This window comes from Euprymna scolopes, chromosome 18 (assembly GCF_053919585.1).
Source record: "Euprymna scolopes isolate OS-2025 chromosome 18, ASM5391958v1, whole genome shotgun sequence".
Taxonomy (NCBI): Eukaryota; Metazoa; Mollusca; class Cephalopoda; order Sepiida; family Sepiolidae; genus Euprymna; species Euprymna scolopes.
The window spans coordinates 4,848,161-4,865,218 of NC_136499.1; the positions used below are offsets into that span (position 1 = coordinate 4,848,161).

Sequence of the window (17,058 nt, forward strand, 5' to 3'; positions counted from 1 at the left end):
ATGAAAAAAATAGATTTACCAACAAGATGTAAACAAAAACTACACTTTGTATTTTCTATTTTTATTAAAAAAAACAAACCAAGCTTTAAAATATTAGTAAAAGATTGTTTTTTTTTAAATATTTTTTTATATACTTCAGTCTTTCAGTATTTGGCCTCCAGTGATCTCATGTGTAAGACATGCAAAAATAAATCAGCACTGCTGAGCCACCTGTATGCCAACAATTGGACATTACAATCTTGTAGGAATAAAGAAGTGGCAATCAACATATCATGTATACAAACTGGTTTAACTAAAAATACTGAGGAGTTGGGCTAGTTTTGGTTGTTTTGTTTTACAGCATATCAACCCTTTTCACATTATTTAATGCCGAATCTGGTAATTTTGGAAAACATTTTATGTTTCAAATTATTTATATCTTCAAATATTTATTTATGGTATTTGGTTTGGTTGTTTTGTTTTACAGCATATCAACCCTTTTGACGTTATTTAATGCCGAATCTGGTAATTTTGGAAAACATTTTATGTTTCAAATTATTTATATCTTCAAATATTTATTTATGCTATTTGGTTTGGTTGTTTTGTTTTATGGCATATCAACCCTTTCATGGTGTTTAATTTGATTGTTTTGTGGAGGAAAATAGCTATTTTTACAGAACATGATTGAGTTTTGCAAAGAGAAAAGAAAAAATAGCATCAGTTTGATTTATTTTACATCAGAAAGCCACTATCTTCAGACAGCCTGATCAGGTAGCACTCCAACATTTTAAGCACACACATGCATAGGTTGTATGAATAGAGGAGCTTACGACATTTCGTAGTATTTCTTCCGGTGATTTCTGTCCTGGTTTCATGTAGAAGACGTGAACCGTATCACTATCCCGACTCGGAATACCATCGAGAGTTTCCAAGTCTGTGAAAAGAGAAGTATTGTTGCTGTCCAATAAAACCAAAGCTGGCGGAAGGCTGCTGTTGCTCGACTCCTAGAAAAAACATTAACACACATTTGGTGAAAAAAAACAAAAAAACAAAAACATTAACACGCATTTGGTGAAAAAAAAAACCCCCAAAAAACAATGAAAATCATTAACACTCATCCTTAGAAGATATTTACAACAAAAACGACTATGATTGCAAAAGACTTTCTTCCTTCTCATGTATGCCACACATCAAACAAAATGTCTCTGAATAGTGTTTTTTTCAAGAGTTTTCCCATTTTTGGAACACATTACCACAAAACTACTTCCCTGCAGACTACAACATCGTACCCTTCAACTCCAATGTCAACAAATACTTGTTATAAACCATTTTTATAATTAAATTTTGTGCTTGTGCAGTATAATGAGACTTTTAAAAACCGCATTTTAAATAAAAAAAAAAACTATTATGTACTAATATGTCATATCAAAAATTTTTAAAATTATGAGAAATGATTAACTAAAACATCTGTCAGAAGTATTTTTTTTACAAAAAAAAAGATATTAGCAGCTCACCATTTTCTATTTTGAAATAGTGATTTACATTTTGTCAAAATCATAGATTGCAGTTACCTCCCCTGGATTTTAAGAAATCGTCAAAATTAACAAATACAATAAAACTATCAATTGATAAATTTTAGTTTTACTTGTAATTATTTTTCTACTTAATCATTTTTTTTTTTTTAATTTTTGCAATTTTTAATAATTTTAACAACACTTTACAAACTGTTTTTGTTTAAACTCCTTTTATACGCGACTAATACCTCAATTTAAAAAAAAAAATTTTTTTATTAGATTTTCACCCCAAACAAGGCACATTGCCACTTTGGTGTAGGGGGCTACTATCAGGGTCAGCAACTACTGGGGTACTATATAGGGATTTGGGCAGCAAGATGTCGATTCACGTTGCACTTGAACTTATGCATGTCAGTACAGTTGGGGAAGCAGGTCCTGGAATGGAATTCCAGAGTCTAGCTGTTCTGGGGAAGAAACTACTGGAGTAGAAAGATCTTTTACATCTAGGGATCTCTACTGTGTGGGGGTGGGATTTAGCTGCCTGTCGGATTTGTCGAGGGTGTCTGCGTCGTGCGGGCACAAGTGTCTGCAGTTCGTCAGAGCATTCACCATTAAAATACTTGTAGAACAAGCAGAGGGATGCAACATTTCTCCGATGGGACAGAGGCTGAAGCTTAGATGCCAGTTCAGGGCCTATGAGATTGGCGACTCTCTTTTTAATCTTGTCTAGGAGCGAGAGACTAGTAGCAGACGCACCAGCCCAAATGTGACAACAATACTCCATACATGGGTGAATGGTGGCCTTATAGAGATACAGGATACTTTCAAGTGTCAGTAGTTTTCTAGCACGGTAGAGAGAGCCTACCTTTTTCGCAGTGGCACTGGCAATGTTTTCAATATAATTGCTCCAGCTCATGTTTCCTGTGAACGTTAGGCCAAGCAGTTTGAAAGATGTACTCGCAGACAGGGAGTCACTGGCCATTGCTATTGGTGGCAGAGAAGGTTTCCTGTAGTTACTGAAGGAAACCAGTTTAGTCTTGGCAGCATTGAATGTGACCATCCATTTATATCCCCATTCCACTACAGATTGGAGGTCATCCTCTAGTGTTTTTGTCAATTCTTTAGATATGTGTTCATTTGTTTTCCTGTCATGCCTGTTATAGAGTGTAGTGTCATCAGCATATATACCCATCTCAGAGGCAGTTTTGTCGGGGAGGTCATTAATAAATATCAGGAACAATAGAGGTCCAAGAATAGACACCTGAGGCACTCCCGCATTTATATCACACTGTTTAGATGTTCGACTGTCAAGGACAACCTGGATTTTTCTCTTATCTAAGAAGGATTTAATTATGCTAAGTATTCTACCAGTGATACTGTATGATTTAATTTTCCTGAGGAGACCCTTGTGCCATACCCTGTCAAAAGCCTTAGATATATCTAGAGCTACCGCTCTGCCCTCCCCCGCTTTGTCCAGTGAATGGTATATACGTTCAGAGATTACAGTGAGGATATCAGCTGTGGAACAGGCTTTTCTAAATCCATATTGTTGGTCAGTCAGAAGTTTAGCATCTGTAAGGTGCCGGACTAGAGCATGGTTAATTATGGTCTCAAATATTTTGGCGAAAAGTGGGAGGAGGCTAATGGGGCGATAATTTGATGGGTCAGTTCTCTCGTCAGAATTCTTGAATATTGGTACCACAGAAGCAGTTTTCCAACAGCCCGGAAAGCATTATTCATTAAGGCATTTGTTGTAGAGTTTGGAGAGAACTAGAGCTACTTTGGCTGAGCACTTTTTTAATAGCATAGTTGGTATGAGATCAGGTCCTTTCATAATTTCATCATTCAGATAAACCTCTACCCATCTTATAAAACAAATTATCAGCAAATTTATATTAGCTTTCATATCTGCCATGGTTATTTATCAAAATTTATCAGCCATGGTTCTCCCCAGAATGTGCTGCTGCCATTGCGCACAGAAATCACTTTTTCCATAGCTATCAACATAATAGATGCACTGAGACTAAAGCTGCTTCCAGGGCCGCCAGCAACTACTGTAAAAGAGTAATAAAAAATGCAAGAGAGCTATATGCTCATTCCGTTAAATCCAGAGTAGCTGAGCAGCAGCTTGGTTCCCACCAGTTTTGGCAAATAGGATCCTGAACAGAAGCGTGCGTTCTATCCCAACCATTATCAATGGACCAGAGGTCATCTCGTCAGCATCCGAAAGGCCAAATTATTTGCCAAGAACTTTGCAGCAAATTCTACCCTATGCGACGAAGGCCATCAACTCCCCGTATTTCCTCCTATAACACACAACACGCTAGTTAACATACAAATATCTGTGTGTGAGGTCGCCAAGCTAATCAAGAACCTTGATTCCAGTAAAGCAACTGGCCCTGACGGTATTCCAATTATAGTGTTAAAAAAGCTACAACCAGAACTTGCCCCCATACTTACCAAACTATTTAAACGTTGCCTTAAGGAGAAGTGCTTTCCAACAACCTGGAAAACCTCATCAATACGCCCTGTATTTAAGAATTCAGGTAGTAAGTCATCTCCCTCTCAGTACAGACCAATAAGTCTCCTGTGTGTTATGACTAAGTTGATGGAATCCATATTAAATAGAGAAGTAGTCAACCACCTCAGCAGAAACAACCTTCTTAGTGACATGCAATATGGTTTTCATTCTGCTAGATCTACAGCAGATGTACTAACAGTTATATCACATAGAATTAGCGAATCTCTCGACAAAGTCTTCATTTCTAGGGCAATTGCTCTTGACATATCAAAGGCCTTCGATAAGGTATGGCATAAAGGCCTACTTCACAAGATTTCCAGCTACGGTATAACTGGAAATGTTTTCTTAATCATTAAATCATTTCTCTCTGATAGGCTCATAAGAGTAGTGGTTGATGGGCAGAAATCAGAAGCCCACAGTACTAATGCTGGAGTTTCAACTCTCTTCTTGATCTATATCAATGATCTCCCAAAACACATACTAAAATCATTCGTTGACATCTATGCTGACGACACCACTATCTATGGCAACACATCAAAGGCCGTAAATGACAAAGTTCTCTCTAATTCTCTCTCCTCAGATCTTGAGCGTGTGGTTCAGTGGGGGAAGAGGTGGCTGGTTACCTTTAATGCATCTAAAACCAAGGTCCTATCATTACATCATAAACGCTCTGATCCTCATCTGGCATCGATTGAAATGAATGGCTCTCGTCTAGGGGAGGCCCCATGTTTTGATAAGCTTCTGGGTTTGACCTTTACTCCTGATCTGAAATGGAACACATACATCAAGTCTGTATCCAAGGTTGCTGGGAAAATGGTGGGATCCTTCTACCGCTCCAGAAGATATGTCACTACTGATGCAATTCTCTATCTATATAAAAGCCAAGTACGTCCAAGGATGGAGTACTGCTGCCACATCTGGGCAGGAGCTGCTAAAAACAGCCTATCCTGCCTAGACAGAGTACAAAATAGACTTTGTGGCTTAGTGAGGGATGTCCTTTTCTCTTCCCTGCAACCTCTCTCCCACAGAAGAGACGTTGCGAGCCTGTCTTTGTTTTATCGTTATTTCCATGGCAAGTGCTCATCTGAGCTCCATTCTCTGGTCCTCCCTCGCCAATCTTTCACAAAAAACACCCGACTAGCTGAAACCACTGTCAATAATTTTCCCTACTCTTTATCCGTGCCTAAATCAAAACGTAGATTCCATGAACAAAGCTTCTTTCTTAGAACTGCACGCCTGTGGAACTATCCCATTGATTACTGTACACACAATAACCCTTATCCCCGAGTGGCTTCTGGGCCTTGATAAGTAGTGACCTCCATGTAAAAAAAAAAAAAAAAAAAAATCAAAACATGAGTTCAATTTCTGGTGAAGAAAACAGCAACACATTGTCTAGGTGAAAACCTAGGTAACCACTGTGAAGTTCAACTCAGAAAAAATCTTTGGATCAAGAATATTGGTTATCGGAAGAGACAATAACTCAACAAAGGACAATAATCATATTCAGTCAAATTAAGGTCTTCCCCATACTTCCTTTCTTCTCTCTTTGACAGACAAAAGATAAAAAGATTTCAAAATAAAAGCTTAAAGTTACCTTTAATGCTTCTAAAGATAAAAATCCATAATGTGATAGAAATAGTCGGGCAGTCTGGAACTCATGACAAAGTCTGAAAAAAAAAATATGAATTGGAATAAAACAAAAATGATGTTGCCAAGAAAAAAAAAAAGAGTGAAAGAAAATGTTACAAAAATGTCTGCTGAAAAATTATGGCATCTTATGGCGAAGCAAAAGAAAATATTTGATTGATTTGTTTGTTTTATGGTGCATCAATCCTTTTTCAGGTTTATTATTGATGAAACAAATATGTAAATGATTGATTGAACACAAGTTGTTATCTGGATCATAAAATAATGGTTTTGGAATGAAAAGTAGTTTCTCGTAAAAACAATAAAATAAATAGAGGGCAATATAAATTAATACACAATCTATTTCACAAGAGAAACAGTCAATACAAAAAGACAAGGGTGAGCTAATAATCAGGAATATGAAGGAATCGGATTTTTTGTAAAAAGATTTTATTTAAACTTTAATACAAAATATAAGATTTGACATTTTTTGGCTAATGTGCATTTGATATTTAAATATGGCAAACTGAACCCATCTCAAAATTATGAAAAAAAAATAATTTGTTCATAATTTTTTGACATAATAATCTTGTAACTTAATTCTTGATCTACAGCAATCAAATTCTTTTTTATTTTTATATCTTTAAAAAAAAAACAATTTTAGCATCATGGATGGCAACAGATGACCATAGTGATGTTCGAAAATTGTTTGTCCTCATTTGCCCAAGGGAGAGAACTCTGTTCAGTTTTCTTTTTTTTCCCTAGTTTTATATTTAAACAACGTACCACCAAAGATGCCTCCGAAAAATCCTCAGAATTAGTTGGAAGGACCGACGCACCAACACCAGCGTCCTGAGTGAGGCTGACATTCCCACCATCACCGCTACTGTTGCTCAACGCCAGCTCAGATGGACTGGTCATGTTGTCCGAATGCCGGATCTCCGCCTCCCAAAACAGATTTTCTACTCTCAGCTTGTTGAGGGAAAGCGTGCCCAGGGTGGCCAAAAGATGAGGTATAAGGACAACATCAAAGCAAATCTAAAGCGGTTTCACATGGACCTTGAGACATGGGAGGACGTGGCTGGGAGCAGGTTGGCATGGAGGAGCGCTGTCCACAAAGGTGCTGCGCTTTATAGTAGTGACCTAAATCAAGCTGCTGAGGATAAACGCAAGCACAGAAAGGACAGATTATTAACCAGACACACCCAACCCCACCCCACCACTACTACCTTTATCTGCCCAAATTGCACAAGACAAATTGGGTCTAGGATTGGGCTCTATGCTCACCTGAGGACCCACAGAAGCCACAACGGAGGACAGTCTTACTCGGACACGAGTGACCGCCGATGATGATGATGATTTAAACAACATTGAGTTTGAGAGGGCAGTAGGGAAATGAGTACCAATTGACTATTTATCTAGCCGTGTTTGAGTCCTGTAGTATCCATAGCACCATTTTACTATGGATGTTGGCAACCTTCACTGGGTCACTCAAGTGAGAAACTGACTTTAAAATAAAAATGTTGAATAAAATTCTAGACGTAGGATAATTATTTATATTCCATACAATGCTCTTAGAATACATTGCTTGTTGAAAACATAACATTTTTAGAATATTAATCTTAAATGGAACACATACATTAAATCCGTTGCCAAGGCCGCTGGAAAAATGGCGGGATCCTTCTATCAATCCAGTAGATATCTCACTGCTAATGCAATTCTCTATCTATATAAAAGCCAGGTACATCCAAGGATGGAGTACTGTTGCCACATGTGGCCAGGAGCTGCTAGAAAGGACTTATCCTGCCTTGATAGAGTTCAAAATAGACTTCATAGCCTTGTAGGGGATGTCCTTTTCTTTTCCCTGTAACCTCTTTCTCATAGAAAAGATGTTGCGATTTTGTCTCTGCTTTATCGTTATTTTCATGGCAAGTGCTCGGCTGAGTTCCAATCTATGGTCCCCCCTTGCCAGACTTTCACAAGAAACACCCGTCTAGCAGAAAACACTATCACTCATTTCCCCCACTCTTTATCTGTGCCTAAACCTAAACGTAGATTCCATGAACAAAGCCTCTTTCTTAGAACTGCACGCCTGTGGAATTATCTTCCATTTTCCTGCTTTCCAGCTGACTACAATATGGTTGTCTTCAAGTCTAACATAAACAAGTTTTTGATGAACCATTCCATATAAGTTAACAAATTTACCGAATCTCCATTACTAACGATTACTATATTGTCCAATTTCTACTGTACACTCTTTAACCTTTATCCTCGAGTGACCTCTTGGCCTTCATAAGCGGTGATGCCTACGTAAAAAAAAAAAAAAAAAAAAATTCAAATCCAAACAGGAAAAAAAAACTGCCAAACCACTCAGTTGTGTGGATCAAAGTTGTTGTTCGACTTTATCAGATCTGCATTAAAGGAATTCTTCTTCCAATCAAAAATTCAGTTTAAAAACAATTAACAAAGATTTATTTTTAATACAACGTTAAAATCTTGTTTTCTTAGGTTGAACAGAACCCTTTATTTAATCCACAGCATGCTCTCATTTTGTCTCATTCATGACTTGGTAGAAGTTTAAGTAATTCCCAATTGCATTTTGAGCGTCATCCACACCGAGGATTAGACCATCAACCTCCAAAAGAGTGTAACTTACAACTGAATTTGGACGTGTATCTTATCCGCTATGCCATGAGTCAGAGTTCGACCAGATATACCTGAAAAAGGTTGGAGGTTACATCAACTGAAATGTTGAGTGAATAACAATCAAGATGAGAACAGTCTGAATAATTCAAATAGTACAAATTATCAGTCCTTATCTCATAAATAATGAAATAGATACCATCTTGAAAAAGTGCATTTTTCAGGTGGCGGTTGGAGTGGGAGGGGTGGGGGGTGAGTATCTCCCTTCAGTCAAGATAACAAGGAGAAAATAAATAAGAAGAACGGCAATTCTCCGCAGAGATAAAATTTCTTTTGGTCAATTTATAGGAAAATCCTTGCAGATTGAAAATCAAAATATTACCATGTATTTATTTGATAATTAAAGTCTTTTGGAAGAAAGGCAGAATCATGTCTGATTTTCAGTACAAGACAAAGTGTGATGAGCTTTAAAGATTCGATTCATTAGTAGAAAAAAATATTAACCGTTTTATCAACTTTTTATATTTTTTCACACAAACTGTTTTTAGGAAGGTTTTACTTTTACTCGAGTTTATCAAATGATTGTTTCGTATTGTGTTCTTCGTGGAATCTCTCACACATTTTCGTAGAAAATCATTCTTATTTCAAGTACTTAATAAGTTATTCATGGTGTAAACATATAAACACACTATCGGATGTGGTTCCACTTTTGATATGTACGTGCATGTAACATATACATACTTTCCCAGCCTCACATGTGCGTAGTCAGTGGTCAGTCCATGTTATATTTCTGTCGGTTTCACTTTTTCTTGGAAACTATAGGGCCGATCTGGCTGACATTTGGTATGAATGTTTGTTATGATGAGGGCGTGTCAACTCTTGGATACATCTTGAATGGGGTGAGGGATGTGGAGTGGATAGACAGGCTGTTTTGGAGAAAACACTTTCAAAACGAGAGTTCTTACGTGTAGTACAAGCCAGCATGATCTTGATAACACGAAGATTTTTTAATTCTAAGGAAAAGAAAAAGAAAAGAAAAACTATTTTTCTGATGAAGGATTTTAAATCCAAAACCAGGAAAAAAAAAAAAAATTCTTTTTATTTGCATCTGTGTTTTTTTAAAGCAGTTTGTGTGTTTGTTCTGTATTTTTCAATTAACTAGGTATTATGTATTGATTATTATGTATTGATGCACAATTATTTTTCAATTAACTAAGTATTACAGCATTCGTTTGATGCACAATTAGGGATTAATCACCACAATATCACATTCACTCCAAAAGTTTGGTATAAAGCACAAATTCTAGGTTAACGGGCCATAACTTTTGCCCATTTTTAATGAGCTAGAAAAATCTAGTTGGTTTAAACATTTCTCATAAAAACGTCAGCCCTTGAGAGGTTGATTAGATGAAAATCAAGTGTAAGTGGTGTGCACTTACTTGGGTGGTTTACATTCTGTGGCCGCATTTGGATGGACTTGATGCTTTATTTTCTCGCTATACCGTTCGTCAACTTTGTTCTCGAAAGCCACTTGAGTTTCGATCAGGTGCCGCAACACGTCAAGTTCAGCTGCTGTCTTCTCAGTCACAATATAATCCATCGAGGGAATACTCATTTCTCTAAAATTACAGAGATTAAAAAAGGTGAAGAATAATTAAATAAGGTGATATAGTTTGATTGAAGCATTGCGTGTATTATGTAAAGAAACATTAAAAGTCAATCACAATGTAAGAAATGGAAATAAGTTGGTGTGGTGTTGAGTAAAAAATTTTTTTAGGATTTTTTATTTTAAATTTAAGTCCACGAGTTTCGAAACGCCTATAAATTTGATAAAGAGGTTTTACCTTGAAATATATTATAGAACATGGTTACAAACATTAAATCACTGTGTACAAATCGATAAAAATCTGTCGACATACACGTTACTACTGGCATAGCTTGGGTAGGTGTGGAACACATACTTGACAATCATTCTGATAGTGACGATGGTTTTGTTCAGTTATTGTTCAATTCTTGGTAGTTCCCCCTTCCAGGCTTTATCTTCTCTCTAAAAAGTTGAGAAACTGTAATCCTAAAACGTTAACCTCTTTTGTTTCTTTATTTAACTTAACTGAATACAGATATTCATATACATACATGATGATCGCTGTCATATTGAGTTCTCTCCATCTCGTTGTTCATGCCATTTAGATGACTGTAGTCCTGCTGCAGATTTGCACATCTTGAAGCAGATGTGACATACAAATTAAACAATTACCACTAAGTGACTTCCTCTGGAGACTGAAGGGTATTTCTATGAATAATCATATGTCTTCTCAAAACCTACAGTAGACTTGCAAACTTTGTTGTATATCAAACATCGTTTGGTCAGGACTTTTAAGTACAAAGTTGACCTGAACAGGAGTTTTGTGTGATTTAAAATGGTTGACGCAACCAGCATTTGACAAAAGCACTCGTTCACAAGTTTCGCATTTCCAGCTCTGTGTGTCATGGTTAAAACCATCAATTAAATCTTTGTGAAGCTCTCGCTCTGTTGTTGGCCTGCTTTCTTTTCTCTAAAGCATCACAACTTTCACATACAAGATTTCGCCACTTCAGCCTTGGCAGAGTAAGTTCTTCCCACGTGTTGATGTTGATTTTCAGGACTTTCAGACTGTTCTTAGTATAGTACCTGGACCTCTTCCTAGGCTTATGTTGAGGACGCTTGCCATTTTCCAGTTTCCCATATATATATATATATATATATATATATATATATATATATACATACACACATACAAAGTGATCCAAAAGTCATGTGCACATTTCAAGTCCTCACATCTGCTTAACTATGAATGGTAGATGAAAGTGGTGCCATTTAAAAGTTATTGATTTAAAAAAAAATTTTTTTTTCATATCCAGTAATGGCGTTTAATCAACCAGAAAAGGCGTTTTTTTTTTTTTTTTTGTGCTTGAATTTTCAAAACTGGATCATGGACACTTGTTCAACGATCTCCAGATCTCACACTCTGCAATTTTTTTTGTGGAGATTTGTAAAAGGATTGATCTATGTGCCTCCTATTTCAAGAGATGTGGATGAGTTGAAGGTCTAATAACAGAAGCTGTTGCAACCATTGACAACACAATGGTGGGATGCGTTTGGCAAGAATTGGACAATCGGTTTGATGTGTGCCGTGTGACCAATAGTCCTCACATTGAACATCTTTGAACAAAAAACTTGTGATTGCAAGCTTTCTGAATATATCAGAAGCGCTTTTATATCCTTAATAGTTCTTGATATTCAATATAGATATATCTTTAAAATATTTTACAAAACAATTTAAGACCAAGACCTTGTTCAACGTTATATCTATTGTGATAGCAAAAAAAAAAACGTTATTTGTTTATTTTACAAAGACTCGATTGTAAAATGTTTTAGATCTGATCAATCATCATCATTTGAACGCAATCAAGAAGATTAAACTCATACGTCACGCCAGATATCCTGGTTCTTCATGATTACTTTCAGTTCCTGCATCTCAACATCAGCATCTCTTGCAATGACATCGTGGTATGTGAACATTCTACTTCTGGACTGGGTAGTAGGGTTCCACAGGAGTCGGGAAAGGAACAACAATGGTCTGCAAACTGAACATGTTTTGCTTTGACAATAGATGACGTCAATGGAAGTTTGCCATAGATTTGCTGTTTGGTTGGATCAGTTTTCCATTAGAGATTTTCGGCTCTCATGAGATGATGCATGTATGCATCATTCATGCATGTCTCCAACTTTTTGGAAAGTGTTTTTGTTTCGCAACCATAAAGTAGGAGGATTGGCTGTATTATGGATTTAAAAATATTCAATTTGATGCTTTTGCCGAGATGTTACGTTCATATTTTACTCAAATAATCCAAAGTAGACCATCATCGTCGTTCTGATATTGAAATCTTTGAATGCATCCATATTTAATAGACTGCATGCGAAGAGATGACTGAATATAATAATCGTTATCAAACAACTTACAGCTTTGTAGGGACTATCGTCTCCACGATTTCAGGAAAGTACCGATGTTTAACATTATGTTTAAATCCAATATTTTCCACTGGTTGAGGACGCTGAACTTCAGAAAGATTCGAAGTACCCTGTAAGAAAAAAAAAGAAAAAAAAAACTATCTTTACATTATCTTGACAAAGGGAAACAGCTCTTTTTCATAAAGCAATTTGAAGTAAAAATAAAAAGATGTCTCATTGTATTTAGGCAGTTATCCTATATCTGTGCAGTATTAAATGAAAAAGGAGCCTTTGGGTTGCTATTGACTATGATCGTTTCATTTATAATTTTTGATTTTGTGAAGATCATGAGACAAATCCTGTCTAACTGCTCTATATTTAGTGATGGCCAATGTTTTTTGTTAACAAAATTTTTTTTTTATTATGTTTTTGAATTTTTGAGATAAGAATTGGTTCTCAACATGAAAACAGTAATTCGAAGAATCCAAATAATTTTTTATCTGAAAAAGAGAAAATTAAAAGATTTTCACATTTTAAGGTTTCTTAAGTTTCTTAACAGCTTTGCAAATATAAAATGCTTAGGTGATGGAAATGGAGGATCTAAACATTAGTATTAAGAAATATTATAAAACTTGTAACAGTTTCTATCTGGTCACATGATTAAAACCAACCAATTACATGTGAATATTCACTAGATATAACCTGCGGATTTGATAGCTAAAACCATCAAGACAGGAATGAGTGTGAAATTGTAAACAGTCCGATTGACTCCTAAAGCAAAACCCTAAACATAATTGACCTTAGAATAAAAACCTGTCAGTCATTGCAAAATGCACAACTCAAAAATAGCATATTAGTGCTGTATAATATCTAACAAAGGGAAAGAACTCTTTTCAGCAAACAATTACTTTTAAAGAAAATGAAAATTATTTCAACAAAAAAGCAAGAAAAGGACGAGAAACATGGAATACAATTTAACTTACCTCTTGACTGCGAGGTTGGTGTCGCAGTTGCATGGTCCATGCATGCCGACCAAATGGGCCACGGATAAGAGCAGTAACAGTAGGCAAAGGATCTGATGGAGAAAAAGGATTTTAGTAGCATATTGTGTAGATTTTTTTTGATAGAATTTTGGAATCAGAAGGTATTAACATTGTTTTTATTTATTCTCATCAACGTTCACTTCATATACATTGATAAAAAAAATAGAGAAATAATTGATACAAGACTGAGCACAAAAATGTTTATTTTTTAAATATGGTTATTTAGAACTAAATAACAATTGCAATCTAAATAGAAGAAAAGGACAATCAGATGTCTGTAACAGTGCGACACTTTAAAGTGTGAATCCCTACACCTGTTCTGCAACTACTTTAATGGAATGTGCTGTGATGAACTCCTAGCACTTGTGTCCCTTCGGCGTGCATACTCCCGACTAGGCTGACAAGAATTAAAATCCCACCTCTTGACTGTTAAGGTCCCTAGATGTCAGAAATCTCTCTACTCTAAGAGTTTCTTCTTTCAAACTGCTAGACTTTGGAATTCCCTTTCTCTTTTCCAACTCTACTAACCCAATCACAAGTTTAAATGTAATGTGAACAAGCATCTTGCTTCTCAACTCCCCAGTCCTGCATTAGATACAATCCTAAATAGTAGCCCTTATATCCAAGTGGCAATTTACCTTGTTTGGAGTGAAAAGAATTTTAAAAAAAATCAATTCCAAACAACAAACTACATTCTTTGCCCTACAATATCATCACCTTCATGTCTCATCCATTTCTGCATCATTTCTTGCCTCCAATGCTCCAAAGATTGTTTTCATCATGTTATTCAGCTTTAGAATTATTTAGCTTTAGAATTATTCAGCTTTAGAATCATGTTATTTAGCTTTAGAATCAGAATCATGTTATTCAGCTTTAGAATTATTTATTCAGCTTTAGAATTATTTATTCAGCTTTAGAATTATTTAGCTTTAGAATTATTCAGCTTTAGAATTATTTATTCAGCTTTAGAATTATTTATTCAGCTTTGGAATTATTTATTTAGCTTTAGAATTATTTAGCTTTAGAATTATTTATTCAGCTTTAGAATTATTTATTCAGCTTTGGAATTATTTATTTAGCTTTGGAATTATTTATTTAGCTTTAGAATTATTTATTTAGCTTTAGAATTATTTATTCAGCTTTAGAATTATTTATTCAGCTTTGGAATTATTTATTTAGCTTTGGAATTATTTATTTAGCTTTAGAATTATTTATTTAGCCTTAGAATTATTTATTCAGCTTTAGAATTATTTATTCAGCTTTAGAATTATTTATTCAGCTTTAGAATCATGTTATTCAGCTTTAGAATTATTTATTCAGCTTTAGAATTATTTATTCAGCTTTAGAATTATTTATTCAGCTTTAGAATTATTTATTCAGCTTTAGAATTATTTATTTAGCTTTAGAATTATTCATTTAGCTTTAGAATTATTTATTCAGCTTTAGAATTATTCATTCAGCTTTAGAATTATTTATTCAGCTTTAGAATTATTTATTCAGCTTTAGAATTATTTATTCAGCTTTAGAATTATTTATTCAGCTTTAGAATTATTTATTCAGCTTTAGAATTATTTATTTAGCTTTAGAATTATTTATTCAGCTTTAGAATTATTTATTCAGCTTTAGAATTATTCATTCAGCTTTAGAATCATGTTATTCAGCTTTAGAATCATGTTATTCAGCTTTAAAATTATTTATTCAGCTTTAGAATTATTCATTTAGCTTTAGAATTATTTATTCAGCTTTAGAATTATTTATTTAGCTTTAGAATTATTTATTCAGCTTTAGAATCATGTTATTTAGCTTTAGAATTATTTATTAAGCTTTAGAATCATTTATTCAGCTTTAGAATTATTTATTCAGCTTCAGAATTATTTATTTAGCTTTAGAATTATGTTATTCTGCTTTAGAATTATTTATTCTGCTTTAGAATTATTTATTTAGCTTTAGAATTATTTATTCAGCTTTAGAATTATTTATTCAGCTTTAGAATTATTTATTCAGCTTTAGAATTATTTATTTAGCTTTAGAATTATTTATTTAGCTTTTGAATTATTAATTCAGCTTTAGAATTATTTATTTAGCTTTAGAAATATTTATTCAGCTTTAGAATTATTTATTTAGCTTTTGAATTATTTATTTAGCTTTTGAATTATTTATTTAGCTTTGAATCATGGTTTTCAGCTTTAGAATTATTTATTTAGCTATAGAATTATTTATTAAGCTTTAGAATTATTTATTCAGCTTTAGAATTATTTATTTAGCTTGAGAATTATTTATTCAGCTTTAGAATTATTTATTCAGCTTTAGAATTATTTATTTAGCTTTAGAATCATGTTATTCAGCTTTAGAATTATTTATTTAGCTTTAGAATTATTTATTAAGCTTTAGAATTATTTATTCAGCTTTAGAATTATTTATTTAGCTTTAGAATTATTTATTCAGCTTTAGAATTATTTATTTAGCTTTAGAATTATTTATTTAGCTTTAGAATTATTTATTCAGCTTTAGAATTATTTATTTAGCTTTAGAATTATTTATTTAGCTTTAGAATTATTTATTCAGCTTTAGAATTATTTATTCAGCTTTAGAATTATTTATTCAGCTTTAGAATCATGTTATTTAGCTTTAGAATTATTTATTAAGCTTTAGAATCATTTATTCAGCTTTAGAATTATTTATTCAGCTTCAGAATTATTTATTTAGCTTTAGAATTATGTTATTCTGCTTTAGAATTATTTATTCTGCTTTAGAATTATTTATTTAGCTTTAGAATTATTTATTCAGCTTTAGAATTATTTATTCAGCTTTAGAATTATTTATTCAGCTTTAGAATTATTTATTTAGCTTTAGAATTATTTATTTAGCTTTTGAATTATTAATTCAGCTTTAGAATTATTTATTTAGCTTTAGAAATATTTATTCAGCTTTAGAATTATTTATTTAGCTTTTGAATTATTTATTTAGCTTTTGAATTATTTATTTAGCTTTGAATCATGGTTTTCAGCTTTAGAATTATTTATTTAGCTTTAGAATTATTTATTTAGCTTTAGAATTATTTATTTAGCTTTAGAATCATGTTATTCAGCTTTAGAATTATTTATTTAGCTTTAGAATTATTTATTTAGCTTTAGAATTATTTATTTAGCTTTAGAATCATGTTATTCAGCTTTAGAATTATTTATTTAGCTTTAGAATTATTTATTTAGCTTTAGAATTATTTATTTAGCTTTAGAATTATTTATTTAGCTTTAGAATCATGTTATTCAGCTTTAGAATTATTTATTCAGCTTTAGAATTATTTATTCAGCTTTAGAATTATTTATTTAGCTTTAGAATTATTTATTTAGCTTTAGAATTATTTATTCAGCTTTAGAATTATTCATTTAACTTTTGAATTATTTATTTAGCTTTAGAATTATTTATTCAGCTTTAGAATTATTCATTTAACTTTTGAATTATTTATTTAGCTTTAGAATTATTTATTCAGCTTTAGAATTATTTATTTAGCTTTAGAATTATTTATTTAGCTTTAGAATTATTTATTCAGCTTTAGAATTATTTATTTAGCTTTAGAATCATGTTATTCAGCTTTAGAATTATTTATTTAGCTTTAGAATTATTTATTTAGCTTTAGAATCATGTTATTCAGCTTTAGAATTATTTATTTAGCTTTAGAATTATTTATTTAGCTTTAGAATTATTTATTCAGCTTTAGAATTATTCATTTAACTTTTGAAT

General features: G+C 33.2%; 1 protein-coding gene across 3 annotated transcripts in view; it reads right to left on the bottom strand.

Moving 5' to 3' along the window:
* The window catches only part of LOC145297488 (ral GTPase-activating protein subunit beta-like), a 198,968-nt gene that overhangs the window by 15,951 nt on the left and 165,959 nt on the right, over positions 1–17,058 (bottom strand). For all 3 annotated transcript variants that reach the window (XM_080143373.1, XM_080143372.1, XM_080143371.1), the window contains 5 exons: positions 13,258–13,349; positions 12,287–12,405; positions 9,723–9,902; positions 5,609–5,681; positions 810–983 (listed from right to left, as the gene is read on the bottom strand). In XM_080143373.1, coding sequence (XP_079999499.1) covers positions 810–983; positions 5,609–5,681; positions 9,723–9,902; positions 12,287–12,405; positions 13,258–13,349 — 638 coding nt within the window. The remainder of the gene's footprint in view (positions 1–809; positions 984–5,608; positions 5,682–9,722; positions 9,903–12,286; positions 12,406–13,257; positions 13,350–17,058) is intronic.